The 12,631-nt window shown below is 34.1% G+C and overlaps 7 protein-coding genes across 7 annotated transcripts; 3 read left to right on the top strand and 4 right to left on the bottom strand.

Annotated features, from left to right (window-relative positions):
• Positions 1-179: 179 nt before the first annotated feature.
• Positions 180-1,322, top strand: RO3G_03428 (uncharacterized protein; the record flags this gene model as incomplete). The annotated part of the gene is made up of 1 exon (XM_067658018.1): positions 180-1,322. One exon carries the CDS (start codon positions 180-182, stop codon positions 1,320-1,322), a length of 1,143 nt encoding a protein of 380 aa, XP_067514119.1.
• A 448-nt stretch (positions 1,323-1,770) lies between these two features.
• Positions 1,771-3,510, top strand: RO3G_03427 (uncharacterized protein; the record flags this gene model as incomplete). Its single annotated transcript, XM_067658017.1, has 9 exons — positions 1,771-1,776; positions 1,834-1,863; positions 1,943-2,011; positions 2,086-2,224; positions 2,284-2,358; positions 2,430-2,568; positions 2,631-3,227; positions 3,279-3,418; positions 3,476-3,510. 9 exons carry the CDS (start codon positions 1,771-1,773, stop codon positions 3,508-3,510), a joined length of 1,230 nt encoding a protein of 409 aa, XP_067514118.1.
• Positions 3,511-3,966: 456 nt separating this feature from the next.
• Positions 3,967-4,564, bottom strand: RO3G_03426 (uncharacterized protein; the record flags this gene model as incomplete). The annotated part of the gene is made up of 2 exons (XM_067658016.1): positions 3,967-4,186; positions 4,245-4,564. The coding sequence occupies 2 exons, from the start codon at positions 4,562-4,564 to the stop codon at positions 3,967-3,969; spliced, it is 540 nt and encodes a 179-aa protein (XP_067514117.1).
• Positions 4,565-6,185: 1,621 nt separating this feature from the next.
• On the top strand, positions 6,186-6,717 carry RO3G_03425 (uncharacterized protein; the record flags this gene model as incomplete). Its single annotated transcript, XM_067658015.1, has 3 exons — positions 6,186-6,284; positions 6,350-6,557; positions 6,707-6,717. 3 exons carry the CDS (start codon positions 6,186-6,188, stop codon positions 6,715-6,717), a joined length of 318 nt encoding a protein of 105 aa, XP_067514116.1.
• Positions 6,718-7,063: 346 nt separating this feature from the next.
• On the bottom strand, positions 7,064-8,063 carry RO3G_03424 (uncharacterized protein; the record flags this gene model as incomplete). The annotated part of the gene is made up of 5 exons (XM_067658014.1): positions 7,064-7,146; positions 7,207-7,329; positions 7,401-7,514; positions 7,570-7,660; positions 7,839-8,063. The coding sequence occupies 5 exons, from the start codon at positions 8,061-8,063 to the stop codon at positions 7,064-7,066; spliced, it is 636 nt and encodes a 211-aa protein (XP_067514115.1).
• A 1,064-nt stretch (positions 8,064-9,127) lies between these two features.
• RO3G_03423 (uncharacterized protein) lies at positions 9,128-10,606 on the bottom strand (the record flags this gene model as incomplete). The annotated part of the gene is made up of 5 exons (XM_067658013.1): positions 9,128-9,428; positions 9,495-9,601; positions 9,649-9,861; positions 9,915-10,163; positions 10,217-10,606. 5 exons carry the CDS (start codon positions 10,604-10,606, stop codon positions 9,128-9,130), a joined length of 1,260 nt encoding a protein of 419 aa, XP_067514114.1.
• Positions 10,607-10,975: 369 nt separating this feature from the next.
• Positions 10,976-12,368, bottom strand: RO3G_03422 (uncharacterized protein; the record flags this gene model as incomplete). Its single annotated transcript, XM_067658012.1, has 8 exons — positions 10,976-11,037; positions 11,087-11,196; positions 11,259-11,359; positions 11,431-11,496; positions 11,547-11,622; positions 11,723-11,830; positions 11,883-11,994; positions 12,059-12,368. The coding sequence occupies 8 exons, from the start codon at positions 12,366-12,368 to the stop codon at positions 10,976-10,978; spliced, it is 945 nt and encodes a 314-aa protein (XP_067514113.1).
• Positions 12,369-12,631: the final 263 nt, after the last annotated feature.

Genomic DNA, 12,631 nt, shown 5'->3' with positions numbered 1-12,631 from the left:
TTCAACAAACTATTCTTGCCTTTGCTGACAAGGGTCTTAACGCTCAACTCTACTACAAGAACAAAAACTTTGCCAAGTATGTTTCATTAGTGCCTACCTCTGCTCATACTGGTGAAGGTATTCCTGACATGCTTAACTTGCTCATCAACTTGACACAAACCCGTATGAGTGATAAGCTCATGTATGTCACTGAACTTGAATGTACTGTTCTTGAAGTCAAGGTGATTGAAGGTTTAGGTACAACCATTGATGTTGTCCTTGTCAATGGTTGGTTGCATGAAGGTGACCGTATTGTTGTTTGTGGTCTGAATGGTCCTATTGTGACTCAAGTCAGAGCTCTACTTACACCTCAACCTATGAGAGAATTGCGTATCAAGTCTCAATATGTTCATCACAAGTCTGTAAAGGCTGCCTTGGGTATTAAGATCGCTGCCCCTGACCTTGAAAAGGCTATTGCTGGTTCACGTCTTTTGGTTGTTGGTCCTGACGATGATGAAGAAGATTTGAAGGAAGAAGTTATGTCTGATTTGACCAATTTGATGAGTTCTATTGAACGTACCGGTCACGGTGTATGGGTCCAAGCCTCTACTTTGGGTGCCTTAGAAGCCTTGTTAGAGTTCTTGAGAACCTCCAAGATCCCTGTGTCTGGTATTAACATTGGTCCTGTGCATAAGAAGGATGTAGTCAAGGCCAGTGTCATGTTAGAAAAAGCTAGAGAATATGCCGTGATGTTGTGTTTCGATGTCAAGGTTGATAAAGAAGCCGAAGAATTAGCAGAAGATTTAGGCATCAAGATTTTCACGGCTGACATTATTTATCACTTGTTTGATCGCTTCCAAGAGCACTTTGCTGCTATCGCTGAGCAGAAACGTAAAGACCAAGCTGATCAAGTTGTATTCCCATGTGTTTTGAAGATGGTTCCTCGTGCTATCTACATGAAGAGAGATCCTATTCTTATGGGTGTTGATGTTATAGAAGGTACTCTTCGTATTGGTACTCCCCTTTGTGTTGTGAAAACAAATCCAGAAACACAAGCAAGAGAAATTATTACACTTGGTAAGGTCACATCTATGGAACAAAACCATAAGACTGTTGATGCAGTCAAAAAGGGTCAAGCTGGTGCGGGTGTTGCTATCAAGGTTGAATGCGCTTCTTATGAAACACCAAAGACTTATGGTCGTCATTTTGATGATGGCGATGAATTCTATTCAAAGGTCACGCGTCAATCAATTGACATTTTGAAGGAATCTTTTAGAAATGACTTATCAAAGGAAGAATGGGGATTAGTTGTCAAACTCAAGAAGATTTTGGGTGTTGATTAAACATCTGGTATACATAAACATTTGTAAAATAGTCATCTTTACTTGATTATTTTGTTTAATAATAAAAATATATGCAATATATCACAATAATAATATTAAAAGCAAATCAATGACTTAAATAAGAGATGCAAATCAGATATTTTTTGATTTAAGTAACTCATGATACCTTTTGTGAATACTATAAACTTTGTTTAATAGATTGTATAGCAAATTTATTGAAGATCTGCAGATTATTGTGTCTAAATTCAATGCATATCATTGCTTGGGATACATATAAAATTGTATAACGCTGACTTGGAAAAATATCTGAAAGTTGAAATTCCAGTTCCGATTATCACAATCGAAAGCTTTTTCTGCTGCAAGTTGCTCTCTTTCTCTTCCATAAAAGATTTGATGTCTAATTTTTATAGTCTTGCTAGCTGTGCAAAGAAAAGAGTTTCGTATTTTTATGACCGTAAATAGATTGAATAGGAGCCAAAAAGAGCTATATGATACTGACATTTTATTATAGACGATGTGGGCAACTTCAACTATGGACCAGGTGAATGGAATAAGAGAGGGATCAAAAAAACAAATAATATTCATATACAAATGGAAATCAAATAGGTCACTATATGAAGCCTAAGCGTATGCACATGGTTCATAATATGGTTGTGAATTATGGTCTTTATAAGAAACTAGATATTGTTGTAAGATTATCCTTTTGAATCAGGACGATTGATAAAAAGAGTGTTTATTTTAACAGATATCTATGCAACCTTAGAAACCAACACGATGTACAGCTTTTCAAATGACCCGTTTTCATTCTGATGAGTATGTCAACTTTTTACAAACTGTGACACCAGACAACCTGGAATCATTGGCTTTACAACATGGAGGCCTTGAACAAGGAATTGCGCGATGTAAGGCTTCATTTGGAATTGCTCTTTCAACTTTGATTAACATCATTTCTTTTAAATAGTCAATGTTGGCGAAGATTGTCCTGTATTTGAAGGACTGTTTGAATTTTGCTCTATATCAGCAGGAGGATCAATAGGTAAGGAGATAGTGAAAAGTAAAAGGGATGTTTTGTTTGATTTTTCCTTTTCAAAAAAAAAAAAAAAACAGGTGCTGCCAATAAATTATTGAATGGTGAGGCGGATATTGCAATCAATTGGTCTGGTGGACTTCATCACGCAAAAAAGACTGAAGCAAGTGGCTTTTGTTATGTGAATGATATTGTACTTGGTATATTAGAATTATTGAGGTAAAATGGCATTGATGGCAAAAGAAGAAGCAAACAGACAATGAATAACAATATGTGAATAGATACCATCAAAGAGTTTTATATGTAGATATCGACGTCCACCATGGCGATGGTGTAGAAGAAGCATTTTATACAACTGATCGTGTCATGACGTGCTCTTTTCATAAATTTGGTGAATTCTTTCCTGGAACTGGCGACATAAAGGATACTGGTTTAGGTAAAGGGAAGCGCTATGCTGTCAATGTCCCTCTAAGAGATGGTATTGACGATGAGACGTATAAAAGTGTATTTCAACCCGTGATTCAACACATTATGGATTGGTATCGCCCAGGCGCTGTAGTACTTCAGTGCGGTGGTGACTCTTTATCTGGAGATCGTTTAGGTTGCTTTAATTTATCTATGCGTGGACATGCCTCTTGTGTAGAATTCATCAAGTCGTTCAATATACCAATGATGATGGTTGGTGGCGGTGGCTATACAATTCGTAACGTTGCTAGAACCTGGACGTTTGAAACGGGCTTAGCGGTCGGAGAAGACTTGACAGAACAAGAATTACCATACAATAATTACTTTGAATACTATGGACCAGAATACAAACTGGACGTACCCTCAAACAACATGACAAACCACAACTCCCGTGACTATTTGGAACGTATTACGTAAGGCTTCTTGTACATTTTACTTACGTCTTACTAATCAATTAAATATAGTGCTAAAGTCATTGACAATCTTAGAAGTATGCCATTTGCACCTTCAGTTCAAGCGCAGGAAGTCCCAGGAGATTTTAATGTGGATGATTATATAGAAGGGGAAGATAGTGAAGCAGAAGAAGCTGACATAAGACGAACACGTAAGTTTATTTAATAAATACGAGGTAAAAATCTAACAAGGAGGTTTATAACTATAGAACGTCAAAAGCTAGAAAGTATGGGCGTATTATAATTAAATTATCGTTTCCAGGCACAGAGGCGGTTTTTTATTTTTTTAATGCTGACAATAAAAGTTTTTTTGTAAAAAAAAAAAGGGCGAAATGAGAAATGATCAATTGTTAAGGGATGCCACAAGGTGAGAACGTTGTACAAGTAACAAAATGATCTTTATTTGTGAAAGGGGGGAAGAAAAAAAATGATAGGATGAAAGAGGGATATGTGCTTGATATAGCCATAAAAGCATTGATTGTTTTTAATATTGCTAACATAACCATTTATATCTTTTAAATTCTTGTAAAATGTTTTAGCATCTCATTAATGACTTTATATATAAAAAAGTGGAAGAGTAAAAGGTTTTTAATTGCCTTTGTATAAAAAAGAAACAAGGATCACCAATAGTATATGTATTCTTTATTAAATAATAAGGGAATGAACAAAAATGTATAATATCTTCACGTCTACTTTTTTTTTACACTTCATTGTCTGATACCAAATTATGAAATTCTAAAAATTCTGTAATAAAATCACGTACTGTTTGCACAGATAGGTTTTCATGCGCCCCCCATAAATCTACATACTCGTTCATGTTCATAGACATTTCAGCTTGTAATGTACGAAGAGCAAGATAAAGACATCCAAGTCCAACAACAGATACAGGATGCGCCAATGCCAACTTTGGTGAGCATAAGCTAAAAGGAAGAGAAATGATGATTACTATTCTATTTTTACCTATTTTTTTCAGCTTACCTGTCCCAGATATAAACCCAAGCTAATCTAGCTATTGCACTCATTTCGGGGCTCATATCTAAAAGCTTTATTATTAAGCAATCGTAAAGCCAAGAGTGTCCATTCTTACCATTCTCCATACGTTTCCAGACTTCCTTCTGTGCTGGTGGATGATATGATTGTCTCCTTGAGAGCCTTTTTGTTTCATCTGCTGCAAAATAACGAATAGAGGCAAGTCCTCTGAGTACGTTCATACAATATGCAAAAGGTAATTCAACTTCCAGATCAAAGCCTAATGCCCGCACTAGTAATAACTCTGTTGTAACTAAGGAAGCTCTCATTTTAAAGTAATTCTAAGTAAAGATCTATTAGTTACATAAAGATCTCTTTTTTTTTTGATTTACCTCATCCACGTCTAGTGTGGATTCATTTGGGTGATAGTATCTATAGCTAACATTAACTAAATCTCTCACTTTTCTTGGGACTTCAGTAGCTTTACAAGCGAGTTGAAGACAAGTTGTTGTTAATAACTAAAGGTTTTAACCATAATTAAGGTTAGATTTGTTGTATACGAATAAAAGTATGTGGATTTACTTCTTCATTATTGTATACTGCATCTTCTGCATTAATCGCACCATCAATGTGTACAACTCTCTCTCGCTGAGAAATAAACCTTTTAAAACGGTGATAATAAATAAGTGCAGTTGCTGTTGTTCTTATAGGTCTTTATGAAAAAAAAAAAAAAAAAAAAGAAAAAGTCAGTTGAAAAATACATGTTTAAATTCCTCACTTACAAGTCTAGCATTGCACTTATCTCTCTCAAGAACTGCACGGCTTTCATGTTTGGTAATAAAGGGAATGTTGAAGTGGCCATAATGAGTTAAATGCAAAAGAAAAAAAGTGCCTCAATATTGCCCTTACAGTTTATAGAAAAAAAAAAGTCATTTTTAAGTCAGACAAAAGAACTTTTGCTTGAATCTTGTTTAAAAGTATGTCAATAAATACAAAGAAATTGGATTAATTTATAGACTTACTATTGAAGTTTCAGTATTATTATTTTTAGAAATAAAAGAGTTTGATATTATTACTTGTACTCCAGTGATTACTTCAACACGAATTAAAGCAGACAATACAAAAATTAAAAGAAAAAACACATGCATTTTTTTAAAATCATACAAATTACAAACTTGAGAGAAAACAGACAATGTCGGATAGCTGCATACATCCTCTATGACTTTACTATCCATTATGAAGGTAATGAAATTATTTAGAATGTCGGAAAGATTAATAGCTACTACGTATTATAGTTTCTGCTTACTAAATTAATTAAATCCTCTATGCTTGTCTAGAAATATCCTAAAAAGTGGTCTGATACTGAATGCAAACAAAGACAATTGATACCAATCACTATTTTGAGAGTACGTGGTTGCTTATTTTTGCTGTAACTTCTTTAGTATTTTCTCAATGGCTACTATTTTTCTTTATTTTTTTTCCATTCAATGTCCGTGCTCTTACATTTAGCCAAAGTTACAATCTTTTTTTTTTTTTTTTGCTTGTTTCTTATGAAATTGGTTTAGATTCTATTGTTTTGAATGCTTTTTTTCTTTTCATCTTTAAACCTCCAGTTTCAATAAATGATTTGTAAATAATGTGAAAAAAGAAACTACACTAAGTTACATTGATATTGTGCTTATATAAAAAAACTTGAGAAAGATATGACTTGTATAAATAATGAACTTTTCTCACTGTTTATGGTAATAAGACAGTGATGCCATTTTATATTACTTTGTAACACCACTTGCTTCTAAAATAGGAAAAACACGCGACATCATAATACTTTTCTTTTTTTAAAAAAGAGCCCACCCGCGGTGTGAGATTTGTATAAAATCAGGGAACTCGCCGTGTTCTGTTCTTTCCCCCTTTTTTTCCCCTTTCTTTCTCTCTTGCTCTTTATTGAATATTATGACTGTAGAAACTGTGACTCCAACTATTATTGATCATAATAATGCTGAACCTACTGTTCAATCTTTTGAAAAGAAATCAAAAAAGCCAATTCGTCAGGTAAGAAAAAAAAAAGAGAAAGAATTTGATGATTCATTCACTCAAATTTGTAAAAATAATTTTAGGCAGTAGGTGGTATTGTTATATTGGACAATAAAGTATTGATGCTCTCGAGTCGTAAGAGTGAAGATGCCTATCGTCTTCCTCGAGGTGATTGTAGAGAAAATGAAACACCTGAGCAGGCTATCATCCGAATCCTTCGTGAAGAAGCAGGTATTGAAACTGAAGATATCAAACAACGTGTGGGTACATATACAAAGGCAAACAAGAAGGGTAAAATTGTATGTCATCACTGGATTTATGAAATCACAGATCCAAAGGTACTCGAGTTTTGGCCTGCAGTAGACCGTCAACGAGTTTGGGTAAGGAATAAAAGGAAAAAAAAGAGAGAGAGAAATGATTAAACTGAAAATGATGAATAGTTGACAATTGAAGAAGCAATTGCTGCTTCTGCTGATCGACATATCTCACGCTTAGCTCTTCACAGTTGTTCTTTATCATCATAATCTTTGTATAGAAAAAAAAATCATTCATTTTCTAAATATTTGTTTAAAAAAAACTTTTTGACGTGGTTGTCCTTTCATCTAAAAATAGATTTTTTTTTTCCTTTCTTTTTCACTGAATAAATAAAAATAAAATACATAAACATTATAATTAACCTTATTGCCACTCGAGTTATAATGATATTTTATTTTATTTTTTTTTTTTGGTAAGCAACAAATTATATTTCCAGAAAGAAGAGTTTGTTTTGTTTTTTTAATGAAAAATAAAAGAGCCTTTTACATAATATCCCAAAGATCCTCAAAAGCACAGCAAACTTTACCACATGCAACAGATGCTGATAATGCATATTGTGAAATACCTATTGAATATGAATTTAACATAAAACTTAATTCTATTCTCCATCTGTTTTCTTTCTTACCAATTTTTTCTCTTGCATAATCATCTGCAAATGTATCGGGTCCCTTGGCCATAGCGCCGACTGCAATCACTACTGGTTGTCCATCAGGTAATTGTTTAAAATAATCATATAGTTTGACTTTGGCTGCATTACAAGAAAGCGCTTTGTGATTCTCAATTTAGTTTTTCACTGACAAATAAATCTTCTCTTCTTACCTAATATTTTAGAATTTTGTGGAAAATACTGCTGCACTGGACCAGGAACAATGTCTAAAAGTGTTACATTGCCTTCAACATCTCCTTTAATACATCCTCTTTCTAATAATTGAACTAAAATGATATTTAATAAAGCATAATAACAATATAGGATCATCGCATAGTTTACCCATCAATCCCGAGAAACGTTTAATAGTTCTAGGTATACGACAAGCAGGATTGATACGAATAACTACACCTTTTGCAGTATGAATATAAACCTAGCACACAACCTGTCAATTCCTATTTTCTTTTTCTCTCATATTTTCAACACACTGTACCTCAAGGTGACCTGATTTATTTAAAGGACTGTCTAGTAAAGTTAAGAGACACTAGAGCATTTTTGTTAGTCTCTCTTTTTTTTTTGTTTTTTCGGGACAAAAATAGGTTTAGTTTTACTTGATGGACAATATCGGGTCTTGCATCGGCAATATCTCTTCCAAGCTTTTTAAGCACGGATTGATGTTCATCGCAGTTCAGTAATTGCATTTTCGTGTCAAATCGAGTTGATAAACGTGCTGCTTCTAGTGAAGCATTTTCAAGTACAATAATCACCTTACGACTTTGCGGCACTACTTCATGATCTTGTGTAGGGGCTTCATGCCATGAAGAATCCTCAGCCATTCTATGTTATAAAAAGTGAAATATCCAGAAATATTGAAAAAAAAAAAAAAAAAAAAAAAAGAAAGAAAAAAAAAAAAAAGTTTAAATGCCGTATTATAAATGCCAGACATTTTAAAAGATCAAGATTACATATGCAAATTAAATAAAACTGAAATAAAAACTTTGCAACAAAGGCTCACCATATTCATTCAGCTTGAATCGATTTTATATTCGCCTTATGCTTAATATAAATGTTTACAGGAAAAAAAAATTGTGACCAGCAAAGCAATGGAAGGTGTTACAACCAAGAAAGAGTATTGTAAGCAATCATTTGCTGTGAATTAAGATGACTTGTAGTTACCCAAAATACAATCTGATTGAAAATCTACCATTTATTGCTACAATATAAGCTTATTTCTTATATTGAAGTAGTACAGTGCGTAAAAATAGCCATCCTTTTCATTGTCTTTATGCTTTCAGTTTTGGACATTGTGGAGGCTTTGTTTATGGTGTCATCTATTTCAATCACCATTGGCCAATCAAAACCGACATCTTAGATTCATAAAAAGGGCCATCACTTCTTTCTCTTCAACTCTCATGGTTCTTTCCGACAAAATATTTCACCAGTGGGTCAATGCAGTCACGCAGCAATTATAAGCACCAGAGTCTCCTACTAAAATGAAAAATATGCCCTGATCCTAAGTAGTGGCTAGGAAGCGAACATTATTCATGCATGCTACTTCAGAACACAACGTTCACAACAGTGAATAAGACAAAGTTATTCATTCCAACGTGTGGAGAGCAGGACGTTCTCCGGGCAGAGTCGTTCTGGACATGCTCACCTAATGTCGCTACTGTCACGCTGAAGGACATGCCGTTGCTACCCTCAAAAGGGGGCAGATTCAACCTTGACTAGCACGTTCAATCGCTTATATTCTGTTCCTTTTGGTTCACACTGCTCTTAGACATGTGGCTCCTATTTTATTTCATAAAAAAGAAAAGAAAAGAAAAAAAAACCCTAAATTAAGGGATAGTTCAATGTAATTTATGTACATACAATCATTTCATTTATTTGTTGTTATTATTTATCGCTTCTTGTACAGACAAGGCTTTAATAACTGCTGTGCCTTTTTCTGAAGTTTGTTCTTTGAAGCGCCCATGCCTGCACCCTTCTTCAATGCTCTTTTTTGAGTCTTGGTTAAACCAGATAGAACCTCATCTTCCACTTCCTCTTCATAGTTGGGTTGCTTTGTGAAATATAACATCACAAACATCTTATTATTATCATCCTTGTCCATAAAATCAAATCCCAATTCTTCCAAAAGTGAAATAAATCGATCAATATCACTAAATCGACTTACGACTTCTGCTATTTTTAATTCGCCACTAAACAAAAAGAGAGAGTGGTTATCACTATTTGTTAACAAGATCATCTTTTATAATTTTACTTACCCAACTTTAAGAACACGGTGAGCTTCTTTCAAAAATTCAAGGTAATTAGTACCCATTAATGATAATGAGAATACTACAACATCAACAGAGTTTGCTTCAAGTGGTAACTATAAAAAATAAGACATCAAAGACATAGAAGGGATTTTTTTTTTACCTTTGATATATCACAAGCAGTAACAAGTTCGTTTTTGGCAATTAAATCAAAACTCAATACTTTATGCTTCTTTAGTGTTTGAGCAATCATTGCATCCCCACAACCTAAATCTGCAATAACGGTGGTCTTTGGAAGGTGCTTCAGTTGATCGATAATCACATCTACTGGATTCACTGGCCAAGATTCTACTTGATGACGGAAACCTTCATGATACTAATGATGTGTAAGTCTTTTGATTTTTTTTTTCTGCAAAATAAATTCTTTACTTCATCAAACAATTCAGGTTTTTCTTGAAATAACTCGAATGATTTGTTACCAGGAGTCGTGTATAACTGCTCATTCAACCAACGGAACCGAGCACCCGATAACTTTTCTTTCATTTTACGCTGAAGTGGTGTAAGACCTGCATCCAGATCAACCTTTTTACTGCTAGCGACGACTGCTGCTGGCACGGAAGTTTTATTGGAATGGTCTTCTTTAACAGGTTGCTTCTTTTTATCATTTTTAGCCAACAACTATTTCCTCGATAAAATCAATACACTGTCAATCACCATTTCTAACAAAATACCTTTTGCAACTTTTCCTTTTGCTGGTTCTTGGCCTGCTTCTTTCCTTTCTGTCCGTTGCTTTTGCCCTTCTGATCTTGCTTGTCATTCTTTTTGTTTTCGGGTTTGCCATTATCCTTTTGCTTGCCTTGCTCTTGTTTATTATTATTATTTTGTTTACTCTTCTTTTTCTTTGGTTTTTCAGTCTTGGGGAGACTGTCTTCTAATGGTCGCTTTTTATTGTTATCTTTCTTGGTATTTGCTGAAAGTGAAGAAAGTTGAGCCTGAAGCTGATCGGCTTCTTTGGTAACTTCTGTAGATTTTTCTTGAGTTGCATGCTTTCTGTCTCTTTTTGCTTCTTGTGCAATGTTTTTTGGTAGTGCCCAACCAGATGCTTCAAAGAGAGGTTGCATTTTATAAAGAAAAAGGGAGGAAGAAAAAAAAAAAAAAAAAAAAAAAAAAAAAAAAGGCATTTTGCATATGAGGCTTATGAAATTGTGCATTTGCGGGATCTTGATTAATCACAGCAGAGAAAGGTTCTGAATCGCCATGTAAGCTACTCTGTCCCTCCTCTTCTCCTAAAGCAACTTTATACATTGGCATTTTACAAGTGTAAATTTGAACTTTTTCCTTTACATAAATAAGTTTTTCCACATGTAAATATGTGGTTTGACTTGAGCGAAACGAGCAAATACATGCCTTTATATATTTGCTAATAAGTTTAATTTTAAAACTAAAAAAGAAAGTGAAATGCTCTTTTAAGATACAATGTTTTTGATGCATCACAATTTTGATGATTCTTTCATGTTATTCACACGACTTATCAATTTCATCACTTCAGGGACTATAATAAGGTAGTATTAATTAAATGGCAACACTTGATAGGTTTATACCAAGCATATCAGGAACTTCACAAGGCAACATGTGCGTTCCTTCAACAATCGTAGATGTAGCCCATTCCGAATTTAAAGGAACAACAGACTCTCTTATCTCGCTAGTTAATCTATAAAGTAATTTTCAAAAGTCAGCGGTAGGAAGCGTTGCTCTTTTTTTTCTTTAATTTACGTGGAAGAAAGGGAAGCAAAGACATAATGTACAGGTACTTTTAATAATCTAGCAGAGTTGAATGCTGTAAATCCTTCTGGAAATGCTGATAAATATAAACGCTTTAGAGGTAATAAAAAAAAGGGGGGTGAGTCAGTAGTATGAATGTATGCTTGCCCTTCTTTTCCTTTACTCGTTCATGTTCCTTTGGACATTTGAGCCTTATGGTGCCCTGATCAGTATCATACGTTCCATAATCCTATAAAAAAGTTTTATTTCAATTCTGACATGAACTTTTCTTTTTCTTACTACGTAATTTTGTAGGGCTTCAGGATGAAAACGACTCCAAAAGGGCCCTTTCGAAAACGACTTTAAGCATGCTTCCCTATTATCAAGTATATGTGATTTATATGCTTCTTTTGTTTTTTTTTTTTCTTGAGCAAAACCTATTGAACCATTCGTCCTTTCGTTTATGAGCAGAATACGCAGGATGTTTAAGCCTGATCTCCATGGGTGTAAAGTTATTTTTTAATGCAGGCTCGATTAGACAAAGACCATCAAATGTATGAGGGAAAAAAGATTGAAGTAAAATCCTGAATGCAAGCATTAGACTCTTGTCTATATATGTTTGATAGGCTCATTTACATAGATGAAGCACCAAAACTATGACCGACGGCAATCAGTTGGTCATAGTTTTGCTTCAATTTTAATTCATCCACTACTTGTTTTATATCCAGTGCATTATCAATCCACCGGTCTAACGAGAGGAAAAATAAAATAAAAAACATAAAGCTACATTTTCCGCATCGTCGATTACTTACATGTTGGTGAAAATTTGCCTTGGTTTAGTCTGGCAGATTCTCCGTGGAAACGAGCATCACTTATGACAACATGGATATCGATAAGATCGTATTCTCTTAAGCTCCTTAAATGATCTACAAATCTTTTTATGAATGGATGATAGGCTTCTTTATTGAATCCAATGCCATGCGAGAACAGAAAGACGGCTCTTTTATGACTTTTCCCTGTTGCTGGAAACTCATGTTGTTCAGCAGCTAATCTTTCAATTTCCCAGCCTTCTGTTCCAGGATGAACAGGCATGATGTAACTTGAAGTAGGAATAAGACGCATATGAAAGAAAAAGCAAAAGAAATGCAAATAAGTAAAATTTGGTACTAAAACAAGGAAAAAACGATCATTTTGACGATTACATGCTGCTCTGCATGCAAATAATAACAAACACTATGCTTTCTGAAATTAAAACCAAAAACAAATTTAAAATAGCTTGAATTTCAATATTTTTTTTTTTTTTTTTTTTTCCTTTCTACAACGCAACTTATCATGAAATTCAAGCAATTATTTTTTATGCATTGTGTAATAAAGATTTCAGGATT

Source organism: Rhizopus delemar, genomic scaffold (assembly GCF_000149305.1).
Source record: "Rhizopus delemar RA 99-880 supercont3.2 genomic scaffold, whole genome shotgun sequence".
NCBI classification, from domain to species: Eukaryota; Fungi; Mucoromycota; class Mucoromycetes; order Mucorales; family Rhizopodaceae; genus Rhizopus; species Rhizopus delemar.
This window is presented reverse-complemented; position numbering and strand designations above follow the sequence as displayed.